The sequence below is a fragment of the Physeter macrocephalus genome, chromosome 2, assembly GCF_002837175.3.
Source record: "Physeter macrocephalus isolate SW-GA chromosome 2, ASM283717v5, whole genome shotgun sequence".
NCBI classification, from domain to species: Eukaryota; Metazoa; Chordata; class Mammalia; order Artiodactyla; family Physeteridae; genus Physeter; species Physeter macrocephalus.
Genome location: NC_041215.1, coordinates 118,433,481 through 118,449,556, shown reverse-complemented (window position 1 = coordinate 118,449,556; position 16,076 = coordinate 118,433,481). Strand labels below are relative to the sequence as shown.

General features: G+C 38.5%; 2 protein-coding genes across 5 annotated transcripts in view; both read right to left on the bottom strand.

Annotated features, from left to right (window-relative positions):
- The window catches only part of SMARCAL1 (SNF2 related chromatin remodeling annealing helicase 1), a 285,071-nt gene that overhangs the window by 199,751 nt on the left and 69,244 nt on the right, over nt 1-16,076 (bottom strand). The window lies entirely within an intron of this gene.
- XRCC5 (X-ray repair cross complementing 5) overlaps nt 1-16,076 on the bottom strand; it is a 99,769-nt gene that overhangs the window by 28,307 nt on the left and 55,386 nt on the right. For all 4 annotated transcript variants that reach the window (XM_028481680.2, XM_028481685.2, XM_024124735.3 and 1 more), the window contains one exon: nt 15,364-15,433. In XM_028481680.2, coding sequence (XP_028337481.1) covers nt 15,364-15,433 — 70 coding nt within the window. The remainder of the gene's footprint in view (nt 1-15,363; nt 15,434-16,076) is intronic.

The window sequence follows — 16,076 nt, the reverse complement described above, 5'->3', positions numbered from 1 at the left end:
TTCAGAACTTAACCGTCTAGACTTGACCCCATTCTAGATGAGTGGTAGGAGGGAGGCAGAATGCAAGATGACAGTAGTACTGTAGTAATACTGTACTAATAGTGCTGTAGTAATTTTATAGTATCTGTCTAGCTTCATACCTGGGCGGATGTCATCAAACTAGTACAGGAAGTTGGCAGAAGGAACCACGTAGCCATAGAAACAGTGCAGCCAAGAGAAAATGCTCTGGAACAGACCAATCTGGCAATGGGATCCAATTAAAAGTTGGTAATTGAATGGAATTGAAATTCATGGATCAGCTGAAGAGATGCAGTGAGTGATGAGTCAGACTCCTCAGCAAGGAGAGAAGCAGGCGGCCACTAGCTGAATGTGCTTTCGTGGATGATGGAGGAGAGGAGGCAGCGCACAGTGTTTTACAATGCTTCAAGAATCTGACTCATTCTTAAATGGAAATATCAGGTACCAGAAATTTTCAAACCATATTCCATGTAGTAAATCTTCTTAAAAATTGGTAAATAATGATGTACTGTGTTTATATTGTATCTTTCCTTAAGGAGCCCTCATTTTTTTTTTCATTTTTAAAATCTTTTTCTGATTTTGTGAAGAAAGTTGTATAATACTCTAGAGCTGAAAATACAGACATGTTATTTTTCTCTACTTCTTCTTTGATGAGGCTAAGATTTATAAATCAATACAGAGAACCTGAGGATTAGTTCTGCTGTAATTCAAAAATTCAAATCGTTATTATTAAAGACAGGGATGGAAACAAAAAAATTACTACTAGCCCGCAGTACTCAGAAAGCATAAAAATAAATAGAGGTTTTATTTGTCCCACTGATGGCAGACCAGCAGCAGCATCTTTGAGAATGAATCATATTACAATAAAACTACTACTGGGCATCAGTAACTCAGCATACACTGGCTCTTAAACCTCAAGAATCTCTTTAGGGGAAATCTGGGGGTGAGAAAAAAGAATGGACATTCTTTGTGGAAGAAATATCACGAGCAAACATACAGAAGAGCTGGAAAGCCAAGAGTACTAGCAGGAGCACAGTTTGGTTTGAGTACAGGGTGCACAGAGGGGACCTATAGAAATATGGGTCTAGAATGGTGGGATGGGACAAGGTTGTGGAAAGTTTTGGCTGGGTGACTAATTTCAAAGAAACAGAGAGTGACTAAGAAGGGCTGACCCATAATCAGATCTGTGCTATAAGAAGCTAAATCTGTACCAACATACGGGATGAGCTGAACAAGAAGAACTTTGAGGGTAATTAATATAGAATGCTATAACTGTCCAATGGTAAAATAATGAAAGCCTAAATTAGAGTAGTGTTTTTTAGGATGGAAAGAAAAAGACAGATATGAAACAACTGGATTAGAAAGTGATTAGAAATTAGAAGAAACTTAGAAGTGGTACAGAGTGGTCAGAAATGCTCATCAACAGTAAACTCAAGAGACAAAATAACAGCAGTAACAAAAATCCCTTATTTCTGGAGAAAGTCCTATTAGCACTCATAGGACACCCCATCACTTTGGCTGTTGCCTCACTTGGGATACCTTTCTCTGGGCCCTTTCCTATCCAGCCTTTTATGGCTCAGGTCATGCCAGCCTCTTCCATGAATTCTTCCTCAAACTGGTCAACCCACCTGCTTCTATACCCATACTCTGCATCCTTCCTACTGGCTTGGATGAACTATCTGTGTGTGCATCTATCTAAGTTACCCCTTCCAGCTGTGCCCTAGATCCCACACCTCTCCCTCACTTAAGGATCTCACCCATTCTCATGTCTTTATAGACCATCTCTACGATGACTTCTCCCAGATTTATATTTATAACCCAGGACTTTTTCCTGAAGTGAAGACCTATATAACCAACTTAGTATGTCTTTCCCTTCTCAGTAAATGCCAATTCCTTCCAGTTGCTCAGGCCCCAAAACTTAACAGTCACCCTTGACTTGTTTCCTTCTGTCACGTCCTATTTTCAAACTGCCAGCAAAACCTGCCAAACCTACTTTCAAAATATATCAAGAGTCTGACTTCTTCTCGCTACCTCCATCACTACCTCTCTCACTTGGATCACTGCAGTAGCCTTCTAACTCATCTGCCTACTTCAACCTTGCCCATTCTCATCACGGCAGCCAGAGTGCCTTTTAAATCAGATCATCCTCTACTTAGAACTCTTTAGCAGCTTCCCATTTCACTCAGAGTAAAAGCAGAAGGTCTAGGAGGCCCTATGTGATATGTGCCCCAGATACCTCTCTGATCTCACCTCCGCTTCTTTCCTCCAGACACACTGATTTCCCTGATGCTCCTTGGCAATGCTCCCTCCTGTCTGCAAAGCTTTCCCCAGAGATATCCACCAGGCTCTATCTTCCACTTTCCTCAATTCTCTGTTCAAATGATAACCAAGCAACAAGCCTTCCTTGATCCTCTACCTAAAATCACAAGCCCCTCACAACCCAAGCTTTCACCATCCCACTATCCTGTTTTAAGTTTTCTCTATAGTGCTGTCATGAGTTGAACAGTGTTCCCCCCCAAATTCAAGTTCTTTCCAGAGCCTCAGAATGTGACCTTATTTGGAAATAGGGTCCTTGCAGATGTAATCAATTTAAGATGAGTTCATAAAGGGGGGGGGGAGCTAATCCAATATGACTGATGTCCATACAAGAAGAGGTCAATTTGGACACAGTCACACAGAACTCCAACTGAAGATGAGGCAGAGACTGGAGTGATGCATCTACAAGCCAAGGAACACCAAGGATTGCCAGCTGTCACCACAAGCTAGGAGAGGGCCATGGAATGGATTCTCCCTCAAAAGTCCTTAGATAGAACCAACCCTGTTCACACCTTCATTCTGGGCTTCTAACCTTCAGAACTGAGAGAAAATAAACTTTTGTTGTTTTAAGCTAGCCAGTTTGTTTGGTTACAGCAGCCCCAGAACATAGATTTTATTTGTTTATTGTCTGTATCTTGCCACAATGACTAGCACATAATAGGCATTCAACAACCATTTGCTGAATGGATGAATAAATGATCAAGGCCTCACTGAGTTACTCCTCTAAAAGCTTCATGTCTAAAAGACATGAAGATGTCTTTTTGTGTTCCTTCAATTTAAACCCATACACTGTGTATTCAGTACTGGCTATCACTGGGGGAACGGACAGTCTAGAATTCTGATCACCACCCTTCACCTTAATTTTATAGCGATATAAATGGTTAAAATAAAGCTCTATGGAAAGGGAAAATACACAGACAAAGAGTAATGGGCGATGTAAGATGTATGCAGGTATGTGTGGTTATCATTTCCACATTATCATGACTATATATGCAGGCATCTTTGTTGTTGTCACTTACTAAGTATGAATTAGCCCCATCCCATCTTGTTGTAAGCTCTTTTTTTCCCTCTTAGGTCAAGATGCTTGATCCCATGAGGAATGGGAGGTTCTCTAAAATGTACTGCCTGTGGCTATAACCTCAATTTACCATACACTAAAACAATTAACCATCTTGACTATGATATAGAACATTAATAGGGATTAACAGGGTTATTCCTATGAAGTGAGAGAAAGCAAGACAAAGAATGTGGGTATAAGGAGGGTTTGGAAGAGAGGGGGACAATGAATGAAGAGAGTTCCCCTTTTTATGTACTACTGAATTACTATTTGACTTTTTTCCAATGAGCACGTATTTATTTTTTAATGAGAAGCCGAAGAAGCAATTAAGTCATCTTGAAACATACAAGAGACTATTATATAAGTTAACAATAAACAATTATTTGTATTTTTAGTGAGTTCTAAATGGAAAGACATTTTTCATGGGTTGACATTTACTGATGGCAGTTACTCAGGACCCTTCTATTTCATTGATCCTTTTATTTCTTTTTTGTTTTATTCTTTCTCTACCACCTACTTCCTTCTGTTTATTACTCATATACTTAAAGGAGAGTAAGAAAAAGGACCTTAAAAATTATTTAATTTCACCCACCATCCTCAGGATAGTCTACCAATTTGAACCAGATTTGTGGGAGGTAAATTTTATCATTAGTTTGTAGATTCAACCTTCCCTGTAATTCTATACATTTAAAATTCCAATGTATAAGTCCTGCTGGCTTCATTATAGTCCATCTAAGAGTAATTAGAAATGGGACAATTATGAGATAATTGGGATAATCCAAACTTATGTATGAGGCAAATAATGAATCAAACAAAATACACCCATGCTTGAGAAAAAGAGCACCAAAGAAGAAACAAATGAAAGGAGGGAGCAATGAACCTATGAATTTTCCCAATCTTTAAACACTGAACTAAATAAGACTTGCTAACAAGTTCCTGAAATCTCCATAGTTTTTCCTATACTGAGTAAGCTTGTCATTTACTAATGTAAATGAATTCCTCCCATGAAGCAGAGGATTCTGAAACACAAACATAATCCTGTGATACATACATCTAAGTTTTTTTTTTTTTAAACTCCAATACCTGAAGACCTTTATTTATTTATTTATTTATTTATTTATTTATTTATTTATTTGCGGTACGTGGCCTCTCACTGCTGTGGCCTCTCCCATTACGGAGCACAGGCTCCGGATGCACAGGCTCAGCAGCCATGGCTCACGGGCCTAGCCTGGCTCACGGGCCTAGCCGCTCCGCGGCATGTGGGATCTTCCCGGAATGGGGCACGAACCCGTGTCCCCTGCATTGGCAGGCGGACTCTCAACCACTGCGCCACCAGGGAAGCCCGAACTTTATTTAAAATACACTCTATTATTTGAACTGACAATGTTTTCTTTATTGGTACTCTAGAAATTCACTTGGGTTTCTAGATTTTTGTATAGCTAGGTGATGCAAAAATTATAAAGGTCTTAATAGCTCACAAGGTCTCAAGGTGAATAACCTTCAATACTCAAAACATCATGGAGAACAACTAGACATAAAATCAACAAAGATATAGATTTGAAAAAACTATCATCCAAACTGGCCAAATTGACATTTACAGAACCCTCAACCTAGCAACAACAGAATACATATTCTTTTAAAGGGCATATGAAACATTTGCCAGAACAGACTATATGCTAAGCTACAAAACAAGTCTCAAATTTAAAAGGACTGAAGCCATTCAAAATATGTTCTCCAGTCACAACAGAATTAAATTAAAAATCAACACCAGAAATAAATTTGGGAATTTCCTAGTATTTGGAAATTAAACAACACAGTCTTAAATAATCCAGCACAGTTCTAAATAATCCAAAGGTCAAAGTAATCACAAAAGAAATTAGAAAGCATTTCTAATTGAGTGAAAATGAAAACACGTTATCACAATTCATGGTGTGCAGCTAAAGAACTGGCTAGATGAAAATGTATAAATACCTATGTTAGAAAAGAAGTTTCAAATCAGTAATCTAAACTTCCACCATAAGAAACCAGAAAAAAAGCAAATTAAATCCAAAGCAAGCAAAAGGAAGGGAATAATCAAGATCAGAGCAGAAGTCAATGAAATTTTTAAAAAATATAATGGAGGAAAATCAATAAAACTAAAAGTTAGGATCTTCTATAAAAGAGAAACAAAGCCCATAAACCTTCACTTAGACTGACCAAGAAAAACAGAAGATGCAAATTACCAAAATCAGGAATAAAAGCAGGCATATAACTATAAACCACAGAACTTAAAAATATTGTAAGGGAAAAATATGAACAATGTTATGCCAACAAATTAGACAACTTAGATGAAATGGACAAATTCATATAAAGACACAAATTACCACCAATGACTCAAGAAGAAATAGAGAATCTGACTAACTCTACCATAAGTAAAATGACTGAATTAGTTTTTAAAAGCTTCCCACAAAGAAACCAGGTCCAGAAGGCTTCACTGGCAAATTCTATCAAATGTTTAAAGAAGAAATCATACCAATTCTGAAGAGGAGGAAAGAATACTTCTCAACTCCTTCTATAAGGCCTATATTCCCCGATACCAAAGTCAGACAAAGATATCACAAGAAAACTACAGAAAAGTATCCCTCATGAATATATACACAAAAATCCTGCCAAAATATTAGCAAAATGAATTCAGAAACATTCAAAAAGGATTATTTACCATGACTGACTGGAATTTATCCCTGTAATGCAAGGCTGGTTTAACAACTGAAAATCAATGAATATAGTATACCATATAAATAGAAGAATAAAACCCACATAATCATCTCAATAGATGTAGAACGTGCATCTGACAAAACTCAACATTCATTCACAATAAAAACTCTCAATCACATAGGAATGGAAGAAAACTTCTTCAAGATGATAAAGGGAATTTGAGAAAACTCAGAACTAACATCATACTAATGGTGAAAGTCTGAAAGCCAACACTGTACTGGATGTTCCAGCCAGTAAAATTTAAAAAAAAAGAAAAAAAAGAAATTAAAAGCATACAAGTTAAAAAGAAAGAAGTAAAACTGCCTTTATTTGCAGACAATATGATCCTGTAAGTAGAAAATCCTAAGGAGTATATAAAAACAACTAGAACTAATAAACAAGTTTAACAAGGCTGCAGGATATAAGGCCAATATACAAAAATCAATATTTCTATATACTAGCAAGACAATCCAAAAATAAATTTTTAAAAATTTCATTCACAATTGCATTAAAAATTTAAAACCACTTGGCAAAAATTTAACAAAAGAAGTGCAGGTCTTGTACACTAAAATCTATAAAACACTATGGAGAGAAAGTAAACAAGATTTAAATAAATGGAAAAAGAATCCATGTTCATGGATTAGGAAGTTCAATATTGTTAAAATGGAGATTCTTCCTTAATTATTTTATATATTCAATGCCAATCCCTATCAAAATCCCTAAAAATCGAAAAGCTGATCCTAAAATTTATATGGAAATGTGAAGGACCTAGATTAGCCAAAACAATTTTAGAAAAGAACAAAATTGGAAGACTTATGATACAGTATTTCAAAACTTACTATAGAGCTAAAGTAAACAAAGCAATGTAATAGTGAAGGACAGGCATAGATCAATGTAATTAAATTGAAGACTACAGAAATAAACTCTTACACTTATGGTCAAATAATTTTCAACAAGGTGCCAAGGCAATTTGATGGGAAAAGGACAGTCTTTTCAACAAACGGTGCTGGGACAATTAGTTATCCCTCTGAAAAACAATGAAGCTACACACTTACCAAATACTCATTTACAAAAATCAACTCAAAATGAATTATAGGCCTAAAACTTTCAAAAGAAAACAAAGGAGAAAATCTTTGTGACTTGGGCTAGGCAAAGATTTCTTATAGATGACAACAATATGACAGCCCATAGAAGAATAAAAAAATGATAAACAAGATAGAAGATCTATGAATGGCTAATAAGCACATGAAAACTGGTCAGCATCATTAGCAGTCTTTAAGAAACTGCAAACTAAAACCACAACGATACACTGACACATTTGCACTAAAATAGCTATAACTGAAAAGACTGACAATACAAGGTTATCAAGGATGTGGAGAAAGTGGAACCCTCATTCACTGCCAGTGGGGATATAAAATGGTACGCCACTTTTGAAAAGAGTTTGGCTATTTCTTAAAAAGTTAAACATAAACTTCCCATATGGCTCAGCAATTCCGCTCCCACCCAAGAAAACTGAAAACATACAAAGACTTGTATGCAAATGTCCATAGCAGCATTATTTGTAATAGCTAAAAACTGGAAACAATCCAAATATCCATTAATTGGCGAGTGGATAAACAAACTGTGGCATATTCATTAAAACGGAATATTATTCAGCTCAAAAAGAAGTCAATTATTGATACATGCTACAACATGGACAAACTTCAAAAACCTTACGCTAAGTAAAAGAAGTCAGATGCGAAACACTGCATATTGAGTGATTCCATTTACGTAAAATTTCCAGAAAAGACAAAGCTATCAAGACAGAAAATAGTTGCTTGAGGTGGTGGTGGGGAAAAAAAGAACTGACTACACACTGCCAGGGGGAACTTTCTGGAGTTGAAGGAAAAGTTCTTTAACTGGGTTGTGGTGATGATTGTATAACCTTTTCCATTTATAAAGGATCATTAAATTGCACTTAGAATGAGTACACTTTATAGTAGAAAATTATACTTCAATGAACTATTTAAAAACTGGCAATAAATAAGTGCAATTTAACTGAGAGACTTGTGGAGATTTACCACAGACAGAAAGGAGACACTAGATGTTTCTTTTACAGAATAACTGCTGAAAAGCTCAGACAGTAAATCTCATCCTCAATGCCCCAAGGAAACACTACTAGATTCCAAGGGCAAGAGAATTATAGTTAGATAGTTCTCATATAAGAAATGGCTCCTGACTCCAATGACCTACCATGAAATACAGTGACTAACTTGAGTGTTACAGTTGCATCTCATTACCACTAAAAGACATAAAGAGATAAAATACAGGATTTCAGCAGTTTAATCTGACAAAGGAAAAGAAAATGAGCCTGTATTAGTCAGCTCAGGCTGACATAATAAAATATCATGGGCTAGCTGCCTTCAACAACAGAAATTTATTTTGTCACAGTTTGGAAGCCGGTGCCAGCATGGTCAGGTTTGGGTGAGGGCTCTCTTCCTGGCTTGCAGACAGTCACCTTCACATCACAGAGAAAAAAAAGAACGAGAAAGAGAAGAGGAGAGTGCAAACTCTGGTGTCTCTTTTTATAAGGGCACTAATCCCATCATGAGGGCTCCACCCTCATGACCTCATCTAAACCTAATGACCTCCCAAAGGCCCCATCTCAAAATACCATCACATGAGGAGTCAGGGCTTTAGTATACGAATTTTGGGGGGAACACAATTCAATCCACAGCAGGGTCTTTAATCATAACTATTAACTAAAGATTTTTCTGCAACTGTCCATAAGGAACTGCAAAAAAAAAAAAAAAAAAAACACTTAATTTATGTCCAAGGACATCTACACTGATCATATTCTCAAGCCCTGCTGAAACTGTGTTCTATATCTGAACCAAACTTCACTCCCTTTTCTGACCAAAGAAACTAGTATGCCATTTTAAAAATTTTATGTAGACATGGAAACAGACAGGACTAAGTGTACCAAATTATACTTGCCACTTCTTTCTGTGTAAGCATACTTTTTGCCCTGCACTTATAATTTGAAAGGGGGAGGGGACCAAAATACTTTTATTGCCTTTAAATGAGACTCCAAACTGTTTCTAGGTTCCTCTTAACACATTTCAGCCCATTAGTTACTATTTTAACAAAAGCCTAACATCCTTTCCTAAACATCTTAATTGGTTAAGAGCTTCTGCTGTTTGCCACAAGCAGTCACTTTAAGTCATTGATGAAAGCAGTTTGCACATCAGCACAACCTGAAATCAGTTTCCTTTATCAACCAGCTGGGCTTAAGAAACAATCGTGAAGACAATTCTCCAATTCAAGGAGAACCAAGTGCAATGCCCTGCATGACAGTGATCTACCAAGCACCATGAATTTATAGGCAATAAAGAAAAAACCAAATTACCAGTGAGTAAGTACTTCAGCAGCTCTTTGCTTCACAAATCATTCTCATTAGCACTTCCTGCAAGGGTGAACTCCAACAGCAAGTTGGATAACACACCTTTTCTCCAAAGCACCCATCATTAATTCTAGCAGCTGGCACGGGTCATCAAAGCAAGCCAGTGGGTCACTACGTTAAATGCAGGCTTGAATGGACTCTGTTCTTCTAGCTGTTCTGACACAGGGAAAGCATTCATATGAGTTCCAAATTTTCAGCCAGAGGGAAAAATATTCTTTCTATTTTTAACATAAAAAGGGAAAAAAATACTCAGCAAGTTTAAGGCAAGCAACTTTACCACCTGGCATGAGAAAACAAAACACTGCGAGAATGAAAATGCTGTCGTGTATCACATACAGATGTCCTTTAATGCTCTCAGGAAATCTTGGTGCTGAGAGCTTACCTATAGCAAACAGGATTTGTACGCTCTCTTTTTTTAACAGATAGCCAGGCTACATTTTACAAGAGCCATACTCCGTAATTAGAGATATTCTGATCTACAGATTGACAGGAATTTGTAAAGATGCTAGAAGCTGAGTAAGAATGGACAGATGCCTTTTAGGGAGAATTGTGAAAACTGAAAACACTTACTTATAAAGTGGTTGTGTGTATATGACTGTCTTTGATTTCTATGCCATGTCTTTTTTATTTTTTCTTATTGTCTTCATTCCAATGATTTCATTTTAATTATTTTGTTAATGAGTTTTATTATATTAAAATATAAACTTCAGAGCAGTGCTGTGTTGTCTAATAAAATGTAAGCAACCAAGTTTAAGCCACAAGAGGCCAAGAATTGGCTCTCTGGAATCTGATCCACATATTTGCAATATCTGTGGAAAGTCATCTCAACTATTCTGGGCCTCAATCCATGCCACATGGAAGATGAACAAGACCCTGGGTCACTGATACACAATTACCATGTCAAATAATAACATACCCTTTTAGTAGGTATCCTTTACAATTCCAAATAAACTGATTTTTGTTTTCAAATGAGACTACTTGTCATTGATAAGTGAGGTGTAAAATAAGCCTGGATCATCGAGTTCTAGAGTTTAACAATTAAAACTAGACAAGTCAAAAAGAAAGCCAGTTGGGCTTCCCTGGTGGCGCAGTGATTGAGTCCACCTGCCGATGCAGGGGACATGGGTTCGTGCCCTGGTCCGGGAAGATCCCACATCCCACATGCCGCAGAGCGGCTAGGCCTGTGAGCCATGGCCGCTGAGCCTGCGCATCTGGAGCCTGTGCTCCGCAACGGGAGAGGCCACAACAGTGAGAGGCCCGCGTACCGCAAACAAAAAAAAAAAAAGGCGCCAGAGTATAGACTAAACCTCTAGAATATGTAATCATGTATTTTCTCTCTTGTGATTAGATGGATCACTGCTATTTTGGGAAAGGACTAAGAAAGTATGTCAAACCGTTAAAAAACAAAACAAATCTTTTATACAGCTAAAGATACTTAAAATTTTAGTTCTGTTTGTATTTAGTATCCTTCTTTCAAGACATTCAAGGTGTTTAACGAAGGTTATTTTTCTTAAATTTACCAGCTCTGTGCAAAATAATAAAGGCCATATTTTTATCTTCTTATGTTTATCTGGAAAGAGCTATGATAGGTTACATAATCCACACCCAAGATTAATACACCATTAAAAAAAGAAAATACATAACACATACACACAGGAAATTTCTCCCAGATCCCAACTCTTGAGAATCCACAAGTTAGGCTTGATTCATGGCAGAAAATCATATAATGTATGTAAGTAAACTGCTGTACAAAGGGGATAGTGCTCTACCCACAGAGTTGAAAAAAATTACCTATTTGACTTTGCTGAATAATATAATTTTATTACTAATTGTGGTAATAACATTCTGCCTAATTTTGGGAGATCTTGCAGAAGTGAATTTTAAGAAATGTCCTTTAAAATTGAAAGGATGTTGTTTGATGTATGAGAAGGAAATAGGTTAGAGAACAAAGGCAGCAGACTTGAGGATGAGATGTGATCCAAACAAAGTGAGAGAGAGGAAAGAGATGTGAGAAAAATGAAATATCTCAGTAGCCACAGAATAAAGTGATCATCATCTATCAAATGGATGTATGCACATTACACTCACTGCACATTAATCTAATGTTAAATAACAAACCCCAAATAGGAGTCCATACCACTTCTACTTAGCATGCCTTTTCTTGACAGGTTGGTTTTTCAACCAATCAGGCTCCTGTGAATTCAGTTTGGTGGAACGGAGCTCTGCCACCCTGTCACTGCTGAGGAGTCTCCGAGAACTCTGTGGACTCAGATTCTCCAATAATCCACAACTACACATAACAGACATCACAGATGATGGTGCTGATGTGCTTAGGAATACTATGTGAGGGAAACAACCCCACTTTCACAATTGAGCGATGATTATTATACATACAGCTGTGGTCAAGAATTTTCTATTTTAAAACTGTAGTAAAGAAGAGTGGGTGGGTAGTGAGGGAGAAGGAAAGGGACCAGAAAAAGAAGAGCACCTGAGAATCAAAGACATCTTACAGAAGCATCAACAACCAGAAAGAACACGTTCCTGGGGTTCAGTGTTATCTACTCTGTGCCAATAACTGTAGGACAAGAAACATCCCTCACACCAAAAACTAGATAAGAAAATGCATAGCTGCCTACTGCTGATGTCAAGGGGATAGGCTCACAATACTCTCAGTATGACTCTGCTACTAGTACGGGTGAAAAGGAATTACACCCATACTTTAGTTTGTAACAATAGGTGAAAGGGCCAAGTTCTAACTAAGGGTAAAACTACCTATTATTAATCATGCTTTTGGCAACTGAATTTAAAAAACAGATACACTGGAGAGAAGAGAAGGGCTTCTGCCTCTAGATGACCAATACCAGGGAGGCAGCTTTAAGTTTGGAGGGGTACTTTGGGCTTGCAAGGTGAGTCCTGGCTCACAAAGAGCTTAGCAAAGAGATATCCAAGCAGAAGAACAAAGGTAGAAGAGTAATAAAGAAACAAAATTTCTGGAGCTTGAAGCAAAAAAGGGAAGCCAATTTAGGACCATGAAACAGATTTAGCTGCTAACAAGTGGGCAGTCCCATTTTCTTGCAGCTCTGCAGAAAGTCTGCTTTTGTGAGGTCACTGGAGATCTCTGACTGATAAGTCCCAGATGGAGGTACAGAGGGACATCCACCATCACAGCACTACAACGTGCCAGCACTCAGTCACATTCAAAAGAAAAGAACCGTCTACTCATCGAAAATCCTATCTATGGACACAAGGTTTGAGATGCTTGACCTTATAATGTTTAAACAAAGAAGCCTGTAGGAAAGGAAGGCATTAGGAATCAGGAGAAATAGTACTGGTAGGTAGAAAAATCCAGTATTTGAAGGAGACATGGATTTGAATCCCTGTGAGATTTGGAGGGGAAGTTCATTTCTTCCAGTTTTACTGTTTTTCCACCTGTAAAATGGGAATAATAATAATACCTATTATAATCTGTATGCCATCGAGGGGCCACTTGCCCTTGTTATTTTCACAAGACTGCTTTAAATCCCCAATTAGCCTAGGAGTAACACTGTTTTCCTAAGATGTAAGCAAATTCTCAGGAATTTACTCTCCAATGACCTCTTTAGACTCTGGCCTCTGGTGCTCTCAGGAGCTTTCTCTGCTCTGCCTGAAGGACTTTCAGACCCAAAACTGCCTCCTCACCAGTTTCCCCAGATGGAGCACTCAAGTCAAGCATTCCAGAGTTTTACTGACACCAAGTATCTGCAGTCATGAGTTGGGAACGTACTGCAGAACGCTGTGCCCTTACATAAATTCATTCACTTCCTCTCCCTCTTACCTGTTCTCCTCATCCCCTTCTCTCCTGAACTAGCTCCAGTTTTTCCACTTCTACGGTGCTAGCAGCTTCCCCCTCCTCTGAATCCCAGCACTGGCCAACAACCAAGCCTAGGGACACAGACTCTGTCTCTACCCCGAAGACTTATCAAAGTATTTTCCCAATAAACATAATTTTCTTTTTCAGAAAATTCTGACACCAGCTGTTGAAGATCTAATATCTTCTCCACTTGCTCATGTGACTGCAGGATTGCTATGTGGAATAACTGAGACAAAGAGTAAGTGCCAGCACAATGACCTGAACTAACTAGCAGGCTGCCTTTATAATGGTGATGATGCTAGATTTAGTTCCTGAAGAGATCACACCTATACCAACCAGGAAGACCAATTACTTCCAAAGGGACGACCTTTGACTTTGGCTGATGTAATCCATAACATATCATCAAAAGATAAGAAGGCCTCAATCTTTCTTCAAAAACACAACGACCATGATAGACGACCGAGTTTGTTGACTTGTCACAGCGGTGTTTCTGCCCCCTTCCAAACACACAGTCACAATATGCAGCCTAAGAGACAACACAGGTACAATGCTGTGAAAGCCTCCTTTGATTAACCCAGTATTTGAAGGAGAGAAATTCAAGTACTGTTCCCCCAATCCTTCTGGAAGCTGTCACTTTAATTTCAGATTTCCTCCTTCTATTTAGATGTAGTTTTGTTTTATGTTAAAACTCAAGGTTTTCTTCTATACGTCAGTCTTTAACAGGGCAAAAAGCTCTTCCCCATTCTCAGAACACAAAACATACACACCCTGCCTAAAAGAATGCAGATTACCATGAGGATGGAGCTGGTCTTCCTCAGGATATTCTCAAGGGCTTGGTCTCTGTGTTCCCACCAACAAGATTTGGCCTGGTAGATTATATGCTCTCAGCTGGTTCTAACTGCCTTTGGGCGACAGCACAGGAAGTCTAGGCATCTTGCTAGGATTCTCACACTCTAAGTAGTAAGGCCCCTAGACCTACGCCAGGTACTATAGATGATTACAAAGCTGTAGTGTTTCTAGGCATTTAGGACTCATTTCCCCCCCAATGCCAAGAAGGTGGAAGAGAAGGCTCTATGCACACATGAACATAAGCACTCAGAGAAGGCAGCTCACAGTCCTGACCCTGGCTAGCAATAATGAATGCAATACTGTTATATACACAAACCTGCAGGATTACAATTGCCAGCTGCCATTCATTAAAGGTGAATGAACAGGAACCTGAATGCAATCAAGTGAATGAATGTCAGTCTGAGACCCTCAATCCAGCCCTCAAAGCTGTTTTAATATCAGCTCAAGCCTAAATGGAATTCTAGGTTATATCTGAAAAGAAAAATGTGAGGACAGGGTCAATTTCAGAAGGATCAAATCTAAGGGCAGCAGTAAGGTCTTTCCGAGATTACTGTCAAGGGGCTGAAACTCTTGGGAGAGAACAAAAATTATGTCTCAGAAAATAGGAAGATGTGACACAAAAACGTTTTATTCCCAAAGAATTTCACTGAAGTGGAACTAAAAGCTCCAAGATTCTGGCCCACAGTTTTCTTAACAGGGAGACCTACAAATTAGCTCGTCTCTGTTTAGCAGACTGCTGAGTTTACCCTCCTGTGCTGTCTCAGAAAATAGGAAGATGTGACACAAAAACGTTTTATTCCCAAAGAATTTCACTGAAGTGGAACTAAAAGCTCCAGGATTCTGGCCCACAGTTTTAACAGGGAGACCTACAAATTAGCTCGTCTCTGTTTAGCAGACCTGTGCTGAGTTTACCCTCCTGTGCTCATAACGTTACCTCGGTGAGCTTACTAACAAGGGACAGTCACAAAGATCCACCAGGAAAGAAAACTGCTATATAAAACATTATGACCAAAGGTGACACTTATTAGTCTAGACTTAAATCAGTTAACCTAATTAACCACTTTTCCTTAACTGCAAAGCCTACGGCACATCTCTTACCTTCCTCAAAGCTGGTCTTCTTCTGCCTCACTAGAACACGGAAGTTTTCAGCAGGATCCACACTTCCAACCTAGAACACACCCACAGACAATGAAACCGCAGGTCACTTCTCTTTTTGGCAGCACCCAGGCGAGACAAGACAGCTTAATGTAATAAGTGTGTTCTCATAAAATAGAGGCAAAGACAAAGTGAAGGCCCTTTTCTGTTCATATTCATTTCTATGGATCTGTTAAAAGCTAGTGGAGTCCTGTGGTCCAAGGGCTGTCGTCTGTCCGTATTTTCACTTACCTCTCCTCATGCAAACTGACTTCTTTCCAGAGGGGTCAGAAGTATGACCCAAGGCACCAGGCAGCCCAGTTTGAAGGCTTTACGTGGCAGATTGCCTGTCCGTCCTGACACCCAACCAATTAGGAACGGGAGGATTCTGCAGTGCAGGGTCAGTTCAGAATATCTTTGTTCCACTAAGATGACATGAGAAATCATAGCCTGATGCTTAATTCATTGAACTGTCCTTCCTGGGGGCTGCTGCTTTGGCACTGAAGTTTTGCTAGACTATTCAAACATGCCCAAACTAAACATGTCCCCCAGAGCAAAAGCAAATCAGTGCTAGGTGGGAAAGTTTCAAAGATGAAAATCTCTGCCACAATATATGGCACTTTCTGATCATACCTATGTCTTTTTTTTTTTTTTTTTGCGGTACGCGGGCCTCTCAC